Below are 13,293 nucleotides of genomic sequence, written 5' to 3' on the forward strand. Positions count from 1 at the left end.
TGAGAGTAGTGTGGCCAGCAGGAGTAGGGAAGTGATTGTGCCCCTGTACTCGGCACTGGTGAGGCCGCACCTTGAATCCTGTGTTTACTTTTGGACCCCTCACTACAAGAAGGACGCTGAGGTGCTGGAGCATGTCCAGAGAAGGGCAACAAAGCTGGTGAGGGGTCTGGAGCACAAGTCTAATGAGGAGCGGCTGAGGGAACTGGCGCTCTCTAGAACTACCTGAAAGGGGGTTGTGGTGAGGTGGGTGTTGGTCTCTTCTCCCAAGTAACTAGTGATAGGACAAGAGGAAATGGCCTCAAGTTGTGCCAGGGGAGGTTTAGATTGGATATTAGGAAAAATTTCTTCACTGAGAGGGTGGTCAAGCGTTGGAACAGGCTGCCCAGGGAGGTGGTGGAGTCACCATCACTGGAAGTGTTCAAAAAACGTGTGGATGTGGCGCTTCAGGACATGGTTTAGGGGACATGGTGGTGTTGGATTAATGGTTGGACCTGATGATCTTGAAGGTCCTTTCGAACCTTAGTGATTCTGTGTGATTCTGTGAGAGCCGCCTGCCAGGTCTGCCACCGCTGGCTCCTCCTCAAGCCTTTTGCTGCTCTGATATGGGGGGCCGGCTGGCCACCAGGCAAGACGAAGCCCCCCATGACATCTCCGGGCACAGCGCCCTTGCTGTTCTTCTTGACAGGAGATGAGTGGCAGGCAAGAGCCCTTCCCCACAGAGCAGGAATCCCAAAGGGAGTCCTTTGCGTTTCGTGGAAATACGTAAACTCGTCCCTCATTCCCCCGCTGGCTGCCCCACGGCTGGCGGGCGCTGCTTCCCGGGGAGCTTCTCCCGGGCTTGGTGCAGCCATCTCAGCATGCTTTCCTGCCAGGCCTCGATACGCAGATGCTGGTGCTGGCAACACCTGCAAGGACACATCCAGAAACGTGTTTGCTTGGGCAACCAGTACCAGGTGTCACTTTCCTTGTGCTTCAGTACAATACTTCCCTAGAAATTAGCTAATGGGGATTTTATCCAGGAAAAGCTTTTAAAGCTCAGCCCTCCCCTTCTGCAGCCCTTATGGTGGGAGAAATCAGCTCTGGGAGAGGAGGGGACAGGCGGTGGGGGCAGGACCCTCTTCAGCATCCCTGTTTAAATCACAGCCTGCCTCGTGCTACGCATGAACAGCCGTCTTTTTGTTCTTCTCCTTTTTGGCTGTATAGGTCACTTCTCCTCATGCAGCTGTGTAATAGTCTTATGGCAGCTTCAGGACCTGTGCATGGGGAAAAGTTTCTCTTGTTAAAAAAAAAAAAAAAAAAATTAATGCTTTCAGTGGCGTTTAGCCTCCAGAAATAGGAGAGGGCTCACGCTACGTGACTAGACAGCATTACATGAACCATCTGCAAGTACTCCATGGCCCAGAAGCCACAGTTTAAAACTTCTTATGCAGAGCTGACCATAGGAAATTCTTACAGAACAGAAAAATATACGAGAGCCTCCATGTGCTATTCATAACCAGATGGCTCCAGTGTAGTGTGGCGATCGGGTTTTTAAGTCCGCAGTGATAGTAACAGAAAGTACAGACTACCAGTGCTTCTAAGGTGGTTATTCTGGATTGTTGCCTGTGCAAAGATTTTGTAAGACTTTGGGTCACGATGCACAACAGTTTGGTTTATAGTAACTTAAAAAAAAGTTGCAATTTAATGTTAGAACTGTCATTTTAATGAAGAAGCTGTTGGAGCTAAGTTAACTCTCCTAAAAGCTGGGATGATGACCAGATTTACTAGGTTTTATTAATGGCACTGTTTTTAAATGACTGCATAACACTGACCAACTAATAACCTTATCACTCAGTGCACTTGATGTACTTGATAATAACTATCTCGTTGTGGGTGCATAATTCACCTATGAAATATTGAGGAAGACTATGTTTATGAATCATAATGAGATATCCAGATTAAAATACAAAATACAACTTATTAGTGAATAGTTACCCATCGGATCTGTATACAATTCATTTTTCTTTCAGTCAGGCACTGTCTTGATTCCTGTTTGTGGAGTAAAGAAACACAAAACCCTCTCTAAAGGTGAACGAACCTTTGGAGAACCGAATATTCACGTTCTTTTTTTTTGCTAGTACAACTTCAACAGCATGGCATAGTGTACTATGGGTTTTTTTCTCTTAACTTACCAACTGCCAGCTCTGCATTTCAGGTCAGCTGTTTTGGAGTTGGGTCTCCTACTCTTGTTCTGCAAAGCTGTGAAACTGGGGAGACTGGCTGGGTGTTTTGAACAGCCAGGGAAGATATTTACTTATTTTTAAATTTATTTTTAAATAAAGTGTGAGTACTTAATTCAGTGACACCCGTTTGATCTATGCAAGGAGGTAGTTTAAAATCATAACCCACAGAATTCTCCCACTATTCCCATGATCGATCCGCATTTGTTTCACCTTCAGGTATCGCCTCGCAGAAAACCATGGGCAATTTCAAAGGGCACGCCCTCCCTGGAAGCTTTTTCCTTCTTTTTGGCTTGTGGTGGTCAGTGAAGTATCCACTGAAGTACGCCTGTCGAAAAAACAAGAATGTTTGCTACCTTGGTTCCAGGGCGGGATTTCAGCGCCTGGAGTTTGTTGAGGGAATCATCAAAGCTGCCTTTGCCCTGATCGGTAAGTAAGGTGGACTTGGGACAGGCAACAAAAAGGCTGTGCCTTTTAACACTTTATTTCTTTTTTTAAATTTTGTTCTCTGGTAAAACGTATCCGATGATTGCGTTTTGGTATTTTGTCCTTTAAACACCATGAACCTAAGAACTAGTGGGGCTACTGCTATTAATTATAAGGTTAGGACTGTAACATGGTTTCCGTCAATAGCACTCTCCTGGAGCTTCTTTAAGGTCTCCTGACCACTTCACAGCTGGTCCATCTGAGTGTTCATGTGCTGTTCACTACTTCAGGGAGGGAGAGAAGACATTTGGGCAAGGGGCACTCACATGCAGACTGGGAGCACCAGACTGTTGGGGCATGGCTCCTCTGTTTTGAAACCAGCCATCTCGTGTGTTGGTAGTCTCCACTGAGTTATTGATAAAATATGTGAATGCAGATGCTTCTTCATGAATGTCATTCAAAAGTGAAAATATTCACAAGGAAAGACTGAACTCCGGATCTTATTGCTGCAGGACTGCTGCATCGGGGGTGGGGGGGGCTGTTTTTCCTCCTGTTCTGGAGTGGGCTGGCTGCAAACCCACCGGGTGGTTTAGTGAGCTGTGCAGCCGACTGGAAGTGCCTAGTTTTTGTTTGCATCCCAGCAGGCTGTACGTTAGCAATTTACCTTTATGGCGTAAGTAAGCTAAATAACAGGCGATCTGAGGAGCTCAGCACATCCGCCTCTCAAGCTGAAAAAGGGTCTTAATTTTAAGCATTTTTAGATTTTTAGATTCTATCTATCTACTCTTCCCCAGATGCTCAGAGTTGCCTTGTTTGTAATCAAGGTGCAGGCTGTACCAAAACCTTGATCTTTCTTTTCCTTCCCCTCTGGGACTTGTATCAGTTAAGATACCTCAGCACCAAAGTGATGTTGTGTGTACAGTATACACTTTGATATGCCTTAAAAAATTATCAAAACCTAAATAATAGAGTTCATTTTGAGGTGTGAGTGGGGACGTCTTTCCTACAAATCTCCCAGTCAGTGTCTAGAGGTAGTTGGGCAGCTAAAACACTCGTCTAGTGTTTTTATTTTCACTCTGAAACAAAAAGCTATTATTTTAACGTATGGTAATTTCAACTCCAGTCAAAAAAGTGGACAAGAAAGCCTGGCAAGGACAAACAGTAAAAGCAGCAGAAGGAGTAAAACCTGCTGTTTCTGTGCTAGGAAAACTTGAAACGAAGGTGGATAAACACTGCATTTGCTCTGCAGCGTATCTACTTATACAGCAGGATGCTGGCCCACACTTTATAAACAATATACTTAACATTTTAAAAGCATAACATATTTTAAACCCTTCTCAAACTTCATTGATCATATAAAGTATCTAAAAGCAGCTCTCCCCTTGCTGGAGTACTGCAGCTAGTTAGCCAGACACCGAGGGGCCAAGGTAAGGGAGGCAGCGGAGCAGCAATTCCAATACTAACTCGGTATACATTCTCATGGGACCTTTAATAACTCTGCATGGTGGGGGGATTTCCTTTTATGGCTTTGTAGGAAAAATCCCCTTTGAATTAAGAGTCTGAACTCTGCCATCCTGCACGTTGCAGGGGACTGAAATGGTAAATCTTTTGGGGACTTTAGCATGTGCTGTACTCATGTTTGAACTGCTGGGAAAGGCAGCTGAAAAATTCAGTCAGAGGACTACTACAATACCAATTGTTTCAAAAAAAAAAAAAAAGCAACACAGAATAGCTGTCTCCATTTTCACTGCTGGAAACTGCAAGATGCAAATAGTCTCCCCAGGAGTGGAGCTGAAGCCTGGTTTCCTCTGGCTTTCTCCTCTCCAGATTAAGTGACGCTTAATCTATGCTTGAGCTCACTCTGTGCTCTTTCCCTCAGCAAAGAAACTTATTTCATTTCTCCTCCACCCACTGCCTATTTTCTTGAAAAATTTATACAAAATTAATACCTCTGAGGCCTCTGTGCATTTCCACTTGAATTTGGACAACACGTTAAAAACTTTATTGGGAACGGCGGAACTGGGCAGAAGGGAGCAAAACGCAGCCATCACCCAGCGCAACCCTCAGGCAGGCAGACAGCCTAAACCCCAAACTGGCTTGCGTTACGCTGCGTGGGGGTATGTTGTTGCCTCTCTAGTTTGTATAAAGACTTATCATCGGCCCATGCCTTAAGCACCAGGACAAATAGTTCTACTTCTTTGTTTCCTGCGCAGGAATGGTGGCCGAGCAGTTTGTTCCCGACGGACCTCATCTGAAGTTGTACGATTACGAGGAGAAGCACTGGGATCACCTGATGAACTGGCAACACGCCACCATGTACCTCTTCTATGGAATTTCAGGGTTGGTTGACATTGTGGCTCACGGGACCGACGCGTTGCCAGCGGCCATGGACAGGATGATGCTTTCCTTAGCAGTGTTCGTTGAAGGTCAGTTCACCTCGCCCGGTTAGAGGGGCATGTGGAACTTGCAGAGGGGTATCAGTCTTTGGTCTGGGAATTCAGCCTTAGAGAATGAGCCTCCGGGAGCTGGGTGTTTAAACTCCCTGAAATGCTTAAAAAAGCTCTCCTGAAAATGCTGAGGGTTCGCCTGCGCTGCAGCCCAGAGCGTGATCACGCGCTGCCGGGGGGTACCTGTGCTTTCCAAACTGGCTCTGGTAGCAACAAAAATGTTATGGAAAGAGCAGCACAAGCCTGTTTCGGGTAAGTGCTCAGCGTCCTGATGTGGTAGGCAGCTTGTTAGCTAAAGGCAGCGTGAGTGCATTTACCCGCACAGCGGTCGCATGTTGGAATTGCTCTGGAGACACACTCAGTTTACGTTTTCTGTACGCCCGGTATCTCTCATAGCATCCCTCTTGTTACACTGCGGAGACAGACGAATGGGACTTTTTGTTAATGCGTTTTAAACGAAAGGTGACAGAGCTGCAGCTTCCCACGCGATTTCCTGGTCTGAGCTCAAGAGTGGGAGCGCGCAGTACGTAAGCATCAGTCTTAAAAAATTACTCTCAGTTGGACTGAGAAGGTGGTAGTGGCATAAAGAGAAATGCTAAAAGGTTCACTCTTTTCTGGAAGGAGATGAAGGGAGATTACAAGGGAAGCAAATATCTTAAACTGATCACTTAATTTATTGCAGGTTTTCTCTTTTGCTACCATCTTCATGGGAGAGCCATGCTGGATGTTCATGTCCATCAGTTATTGCTATTTGCTATCTTTGGAGCTGCTGTTTGCATATTTCTGGAAGTTTTCTTCCGTGGCAGTATTGTGCTAGAGATGCTCCGTACAAGCCTCTGCATATTACAAGGCAGCTGGTTCTGGCAGGTAGGTCACTTTTCTGCCTTAGGAATTTCTTCTTTCACCAAAACCAGTCATTCACTCCTTTGCAGATGTTTCACAGGTGATATAATATGCCTTTTAAACTCAGACCTCAAAGGACTCGTAGAAAACAATGCACTCTTAATGTCCCTTTAAAGAGACAAAAGTATTTATCGTATCTATTTTACAGATGAAGAAGCCGTTTCACTTCTAGTGTCTTTTATTTGAATCAATAAAAAAAGCTAAGGTGGTTTTGTTGAGCTCTCCCTTGTGGCTGAACATCCCCTCTGATCTCTGTAACATCCTCTTCAAAATTCACCAGCCAAATGGCAGTGATTTCACAGCCCGGCAATATATGCCGTTCTTTATGAAGACGGTGCCCCTGTCCCTGTTGGCCGCCGGAGCGGTGAGTAATCGCCCAGCGCAGCAGGGACAGGTGAGCCAAAGCACCCGTTGACATCGCGTGAAGAGGAACAAAGGCGCAAATTATCTTTCGTGTTGGCTGCCTCTCTCTACTTTCTAAAAAGCCTTTCAACAGTGGCAACCTCGGGGTAAAAGGTACTTGAGCTCCTGACCCGCACTAAGAGATGGAGTGATGTCACGCCTCCTGCTTTTGGAGCCTTCAGGAAATTGAGCAGAAGTAACAGCCCGAACTTTTATAATTCAGGGATGTGGCTCCCAAAAGGACTCTTCAAAATGCCTTGCCTTCACTTACTTGTGATTCTAATCCTATTAATCGATATTTGATAGCGACCCTTTCTCTGCTGTCAAACAAGAGAGAGAATTTAATGAATTGCTGTGATCTTGTACCAAAGAAATAGGAGCACTAGTGCCGATGTGTGTTTCATCTTATAGTGGAGGACTGAGATCACTCCAGTGATTTTTCTTTCCGGCATGTCTAGACTGGCTTCCCGTTTTTATATGCTGGCCAGACATGATTAACAAAAACGTTTGCTGTGCCTTAGGAGAACTGGACACTCAGCACCAAATCAAATATTTAAGTACTTGCTCTGGCAAGCAGACAGACCTCTGAAACGGCAGTATTTTTCTATAAGTGAACTCAAGAACCTACTGCTGCAACACTTGCTGTTTTATTTTCTTGTTTGTAAGCTTTTTTGGGGTGATTTAAGAAGCTTTACATAAGAGGAGTTAGATGCAACTATTTATTCCTTGGTGTCTGCCTAGTCTAATTTTAGAACAAGTTATTTCTTTAGCTCTGGAGACAATGTGGTTTTTGTTTCAAAGTCAAAAATTGAAGAACTAAAAATACAAGAGATTTAAGTGTGGCTTTTTTCACACACCCATCAGACTTCAACTGTATGTGTGACTGAAAACCACATACTGGTTGCAGCCTGACAAATTTGTAAAAGGTAAAGGGACTTTCTTTCTGCATCATCAACACCCTCATTCATTGAATTCTCTGCATGAAAACGGAAAATGCGCTCCTCCCCTCCTCCTTCTTCTCCTCCTCTAAATTCTCAACTAAACTGCTGAGCGGTGACTTTGAAGAGTATTAGCCAGTACAGAGGACTGATGCTTGTCAAGGCAGACCCTCGTGTAGCCATGGGATTACTAGTTTCCCGGTTTATGCCTTAATCTGAATTTGATCTTTCCCAGCTCTGAATAAGCAAATCAGCTACGTATTTCACACAAGCTGGGGTGAGAAAGCCCTGGGTGAGAAAGCTCTGTTTTTAGGTAATTTCCAAACCTGACCTTTTTCCCGGATGACCCAGCAGAAGTAGACTTATGGCTCGCCTACGTTTAGTAATGTATTATTCATCTTCTGAACCATGTAACACATTCCCAGACGCTGTTGGGAAGGAGTGAGTCCGTGCAAATGGCCAGGCAGGTTTGCTGGTTGCTGATGTGCTTGCAGTTCAGAGCATACATGGCTGAGCACCCGCCCCTTTCCTTAAGTACATAATTGTGATCGCTGCAAGACTTGTTGGGCCAGCTCCTTAATTCACTGGGCAAGAGCAGGGGGTCTCTGGGACTGGCTCCGCATCCTCAAAGGCATTTCTGCACAAAACTGTGTAAAATGATCCGTCACATCTGAGTGGGACTGCAAAATTAGTTTTAGTAATAATCACAGAAATAATCAGCACTATAAGAAAATGAAATGTCTACCTTGTGATGGGTAGCATAATACAGGATACGGCACAGGATATACATCAGATGATGTTTGCTAAATGTCTTTTATTTTATTTTATTACAGATTGGTTTTGTGCTTTATCCTCCAAATGGGAGCCCAGAGTGGAATCAGACGGATCATACTAATATGATGTTCCTGACCATGTGCTATTGCTGGCATTACGCCTTTGCTTTTCTTATACTCGCAGTGAATTACACAATCGTCAGCTGGTAAGTTACTTCAAACACTAAAATTCTGGAGACCTGTCTATTTAGTCTAGCAGGAGCTCCATTTTAGAAAAGTTTCACTGACAAATCAAACGGCTTCCACAAAGTAATTAATTGTCTTGCATGGTAAAATAAAAATCGATACTGCCTGTCAATGAAGATAACATGACTTATTGCTTCAGTAGAAAGGGGAAAAACATTCATAAAGTAAGCTCTGACAGCATTATGCTTCTCACATAAAACAAGCTCTTTTTGATAGTCTTCCACATTTGTAAGTGCATAAAAAGTTACAAGGAGGAGAGACCTTCTTTCCCTACAAGATCTCTGTCCCAGTGCTCATCTCTACTAATTCCAAGTGGCTTAGTCAGCAAGCTTCATGACTTAACTTTGAAGATTATTGGACAAGTTTCATTGCTAGCAATTTCCTGTGATTAGTCCTGATTTCTTTTTCACTAGCCAGTCGCATGCCCCAATTTCTAAAGTTAGCCCTTTTCCTCGCCACCCAGTGCTAATTCTGACAAAATTCCAACTGCAGAGTTAGCTTGGTTGTAAAAATGAGCCTGATTCTGCCATGCGTGATCACCTTTTGCCCGCAGGACCTTACCAAGCCTTTGCCTGCACTGTCCTAAACATGCTTCTCACCCCTCACTTTACCCCTACCATCCTAATAGCTCTATTTAATCGAGCTCTGGCCATATGTAGTTCTTACAACCTTGCTTAGCACTGAGGAGGTGCCATATCTTTGGATCTCAGCCCAAAAGGCACTGACACTCAAGGCTGGGTAAACGGTTTGTTGTGTAAAGGATGGCAACGATAGAGAAGGCGGCAGCAATCTTACACCCCTTCTGATGCTGGGAAAGGTGGCTGCTGCGGCATCAGACAAGACCCGCCTCTCCAGGTTGAACACGGCATGCTGCACAGAGTTCCCGTCTGTGGCTGGGAGGTTGGCCAGAGGCTGACCAGACTCTTCTTCACAGCATTACACTACTCTTCCAAGTGAACACAGCTATTGGTCTCGTACTGGCACAACATTGAACTTTCTAGATGTCACACTGAGGTTTGCTTGAGGTGTATGCGCTTAGATGTGTCCATAGGAACAAGCTCTTAGAAGCAGTACATGCAGACGGTATTGTCAGCGGCAGCACATGCTCATGTCACGGTACGTGCTCGCGTTGTATAGCAATCACTCATGCTAAAATACAGGTATCTACAGTTAAGGACTGGGATTAAATTCTGCCCAGATTCTGCTTGAAATCACTATCTCATCTTTACCGTGTCTTCCACAGTGGCCCACTTCAAGTCTTCATAAATAAATCATCTTAATTCCCCGATGAGATGCAAGAGTTAAACAGTTTTTTACCATGTGAAAATGGCCAGATGAGCCTTTGAGTTACTACTGACAACTCTTGTTTTTGTTGTTGTTTCCAGGGCAGTTCGTTCAAAGGTTAAACAGTCCCAGTCCATGGAAATGGGATTACTGAAAACATCTGAACGAGATCAGGAGTCAGAAGATGAAATTTAGTGTGAATATGGCTTGACTAGTTTACCCACTCTACCATTAGGCTAACTGATACCTCATTTCTACATTTGTTTGCCATTTTATTCATTCTTTACTACAACTTGCTATGCAAATACCATCCTCTGAGTACTGTCTACATCTACACAGTTTTATCTTTATTTGTGGAGGGTAGGCTCGATTTGCAGTGGTTGCACTAGTACCTTGCTTATCACATGCTTCAAAGAAAACCAAACTAACATTAGACAGATTTGGAGTGGATGAGGTGGCATGATAAAGTCTGTGTGTTTGCCTCATTAAAAGCTAAGCAAAATGTTTTCCAGCTGGTGCTGAACAGGCTGTTAGGTTTCCACTATTAGGGTGTCCAATAAGCATGTTTGTTACCCTGCAAGTAACTGTGCATAAAAAACTGTGCAGACCTGGAAAACAATAGAACAAGATAAAAAAATCAGAGTCTTGCAGCTGTCTCGTATAACACCTTTGTGTCTCTGCTTGCGGCTTTAAGTTAAACAGAAAGAACTACTCACTGCAAACCCATTCAGCGTTTCCTTGAAGAGTGTGTAGTGTGTTCGCTCCCGTAGAGGCAACACCAAGCTTGGTAGGAGGACCAAAGAGGTCTATGATGATCAAAACCCACTGCAGTTATTCATTCTCCTGCCTGGATAGTCCTGCCTCTTTGCTACCACCTGACTTTGAAAGGGAGTGAAGTGACTGCTTTCCCTCAGAACGCCGGGAGCAACTTCTTCTTGTCCAGAGAGGCCGAGGGGTGTCCAGTGGGGCAGCGCCCAGCCGCAAAGCCGGTTTCTTTCCCAAAGTAATCTCCTTTCCTTAGGTGGAACTTGGTGGAATTTCAGCAGGGTTCATAGCAGACACGCGACTGGCCCCAGCACCTGGGTCAGGAGCGAGAAATGCAGATCTGTAGGCAGGATGAGACGGATTTGCATCCTTTTCCCTGTGTAGCCCCGCAAGCGCCAGGCAGCCTGCACAGTGCTGCGTGGTGAGCTGTGGGAGGGCAGATGTTGCCTTCGTAGTAGCTCCATGCCCAGCTACCCACAGCAGTGAGTGACTTTAAAAAAAAATTAATTCTTTAAAATTGTATTTATTTTCTCCACGAAGACTGAAGTCTTGATCCAGTGGAAAAACAGAGTGCCCTCCCCGGCACTCAGTGTTGCCTGGGATGCGATCCAGCCTCAACAAGGAGGAAATAACCGGTACATGACAAAAGATGACGGAAAACAATGCTGTATACAAGCACACCGCCCCTACAGAGCGGACTTTCGAAGCATCGCTCTAGCTTGGATACATCTTTTGAAGGACTTGCATGGGCAGCTGGGCAGAACGAAGCACTTGCTGCACCCCTGCACCCCTGCTCTGCTTTCCAGAGGACTGAGCACGGGATGTGTGCTGGTGCCCTTGGGCTGCTTTACATATCCGTCAGTGGTAAGGTGATCATTCTGGAAAACAGCCCTTCCCTTTACAACACTTTCTAAAAATATTCTTTTCTAAGTATTTTCAGAAACAGGCTAGTGCAAGACAACAAATTCTGTTCAAATAGTACCAGCACGTCAGGTTTGGTGCTGCAGAAGTATGTTCCTTCAGTTATGCGACTATTTTGATGATCCTAAGATGATGATCCTAGATGATCCTAAGGGAATGCAGAGCTGGACTCTGGTAGATGAACAAGAGCTGTAGGATCTAGTCCCTCTACTTTTGCGTTTCCCCTATGTTTTTTTTCAGTATGAACCAGAAAAATGAGTAGACAAAATTGTTAATTGCAGTAAGCTGATTGCTTAAAAAGATAGGCAATAAAATAATTTGTAGCTCAAAGAGATCCCAGGACTCAGAAAAAAAAAAAAAAGGCTTTTTCTAAAGCTATTTCACCTTCAGTGCAACATACACATTTACTTTATTTTTAGGACCCAACTTTTATCTTCACTTTTTCAAGGAGTACCTTCCTTAGCTACACGTGCTGTTAATGCTGAATTTTAGACCGCCAGGCTTATCACAACGCCTTTCCAAAATTAGTGAGGTTGTTTATTCTGAAGGAGATCTTCAGAAAGTACTTTGCTTCTCATAGGCAGGAACAATGCAAGTTTCTTCATTGATTTTCTTGATAAATTATATTTAATACTGTACAAATATTAAGGTGCTGTATCTCTAAACTAAAGGGAAAACCTAAGCCGGAAGAAAAGCATGATAAAGTGGCTGAGCTTTGATATGTCTTCTTAGAAGACTTCAGTTGGTAATTTTTAAAAATTATCTTAGATCTTTGCCAAGTATTGTGAAGTGTAACCAGGTGTCAGATTATCCAGATGTATCTACTTTGGAAAGAAAAATAGCTGGCTCACAGACATTTCTATGTTTAGAAATGTAAAATGGGAAACTGCAGATGCATAGCCAAAGATCACCAATTTTCTTAATAATTCTTTGTCCTTCTTTAATGCCTTTCTCTGAAGGGCTCTGGAGATTCTGGCAAACTTTAATGAATTCTGTCTCAGGACATTCTTTTCAGCTAGGTATTGGTATGGCATTTTTGTAGCTCTGTGTCTCAGCTTTGCAGTGGTCTCACTGTGAACTCTGAATTAATTGATATTTACACCGCTCTGCAAATCTAAGACTTGAGTTTCATTACTGTGGTTCCACTAAAATCAGATTTTCTGTTGGCATAAGCCAGAAGGAAGGTCCACGGTTTTGCTGAGGAGCTTGCCTGTTCATTGCAGCAGGGATACATTGGCCAAATGCAGCACGTCGTTACGCCCAGCTGTAATCTCTCCGTCGTTGTGCCAACATCACTCTCGCCTTCTAACTTGTTGGGATTTTTTTAAAAGGCAGATTTGTTTCCCTGTTAGCATGATTGCGGTATAAAAAGCTTCTGCAGTGCTGGGCAGTGAAGACGATGGTTGTGTATCAAAAAGATTATTACATGTAATGGGGATTGTTACAAAAGTCTGTTGGGATAAGCCAAAACCAGTTGGCGAAGCGAGCCTCATGGGATTCAGTAACCCGGGCGAGCTCTGGAGGGTGCTTAGCAAACTCTCCTTTTGCAAAAACTGCTTCTTCAGAAACAAAAAGTGCCAGTACCCGAACGTGATGGCCAGAAGAGTGGCTGCCTGCCGTGGTTCCCCCTGTGACCACCTCAGCCTGGTGGCTCTGGCTCTGTCTGGCTCTGCGCCCCGGCACGAGCCCAGCAGTGGCTGTCGGTCTGTGTGTCTTCTTGGGGGAAAACCTGAGCGGGGCTTGGCCTGCTGAGAGGTGTCACCTGTATCTCCCTCCATCTCCCTGCTGTGAATCTCCCGTAAATGATCAGAGACCTGGGCGAATAAGCCCATCGGACACATCTGCTAGTTTTTGTGCAACCGTGCTTAGAAAAGGTGCCTTTAAAGAAGCCCAGCCTGGAGGCTAACGCAGTCTGTAGGGCAGGCTTCTTACAAAAGCTCTCCCGTTGTGTAGGAAGAGCAAGTGGCAT

The 13,293-nt window shown here is 44.6% G+C and overlaps 1 protein-coding gene across 1 annotated transcript; it reads left to right on the forward strand.

Moving 5' to 3' along the window:
• Positions 1-2,458: 2,458 nt before the first annotated feature.
• Positions 2,459-9,833, forward strand: TMEM45A (transmembrane protein 45A; the record flags this gene model as incomplete). Its single annotated transcript, XM_082012847.1, has 5 exons — positions 2,459-2,648; positions 4,859-5,071; positions 5,775-5,959; positions 8,169-8,314; positions 9,740-9,833. The coding sequence occupies 5 exons, from the start codon at positions 2,459-2,461 to the stop codon at positions 9,831-9,833; spliced, it is 828 nt and encodes a 275-aa protein (XP_081868973.1).
• Positions 9,834-13,293: the final 3,460 nt, after the last annotated feature.

Source organism: Phaethon aethereus (assembly GCF_964289735.1).
Source record: "Phaethon aethereus genome assembly, chromosome: 1".
Lineage (NCBI taxonomy): Eukaryota > Metazoa > Chordata > Aves > Phaethontiformes > Phaethontidae > Phaethon > Phaethon aethereus.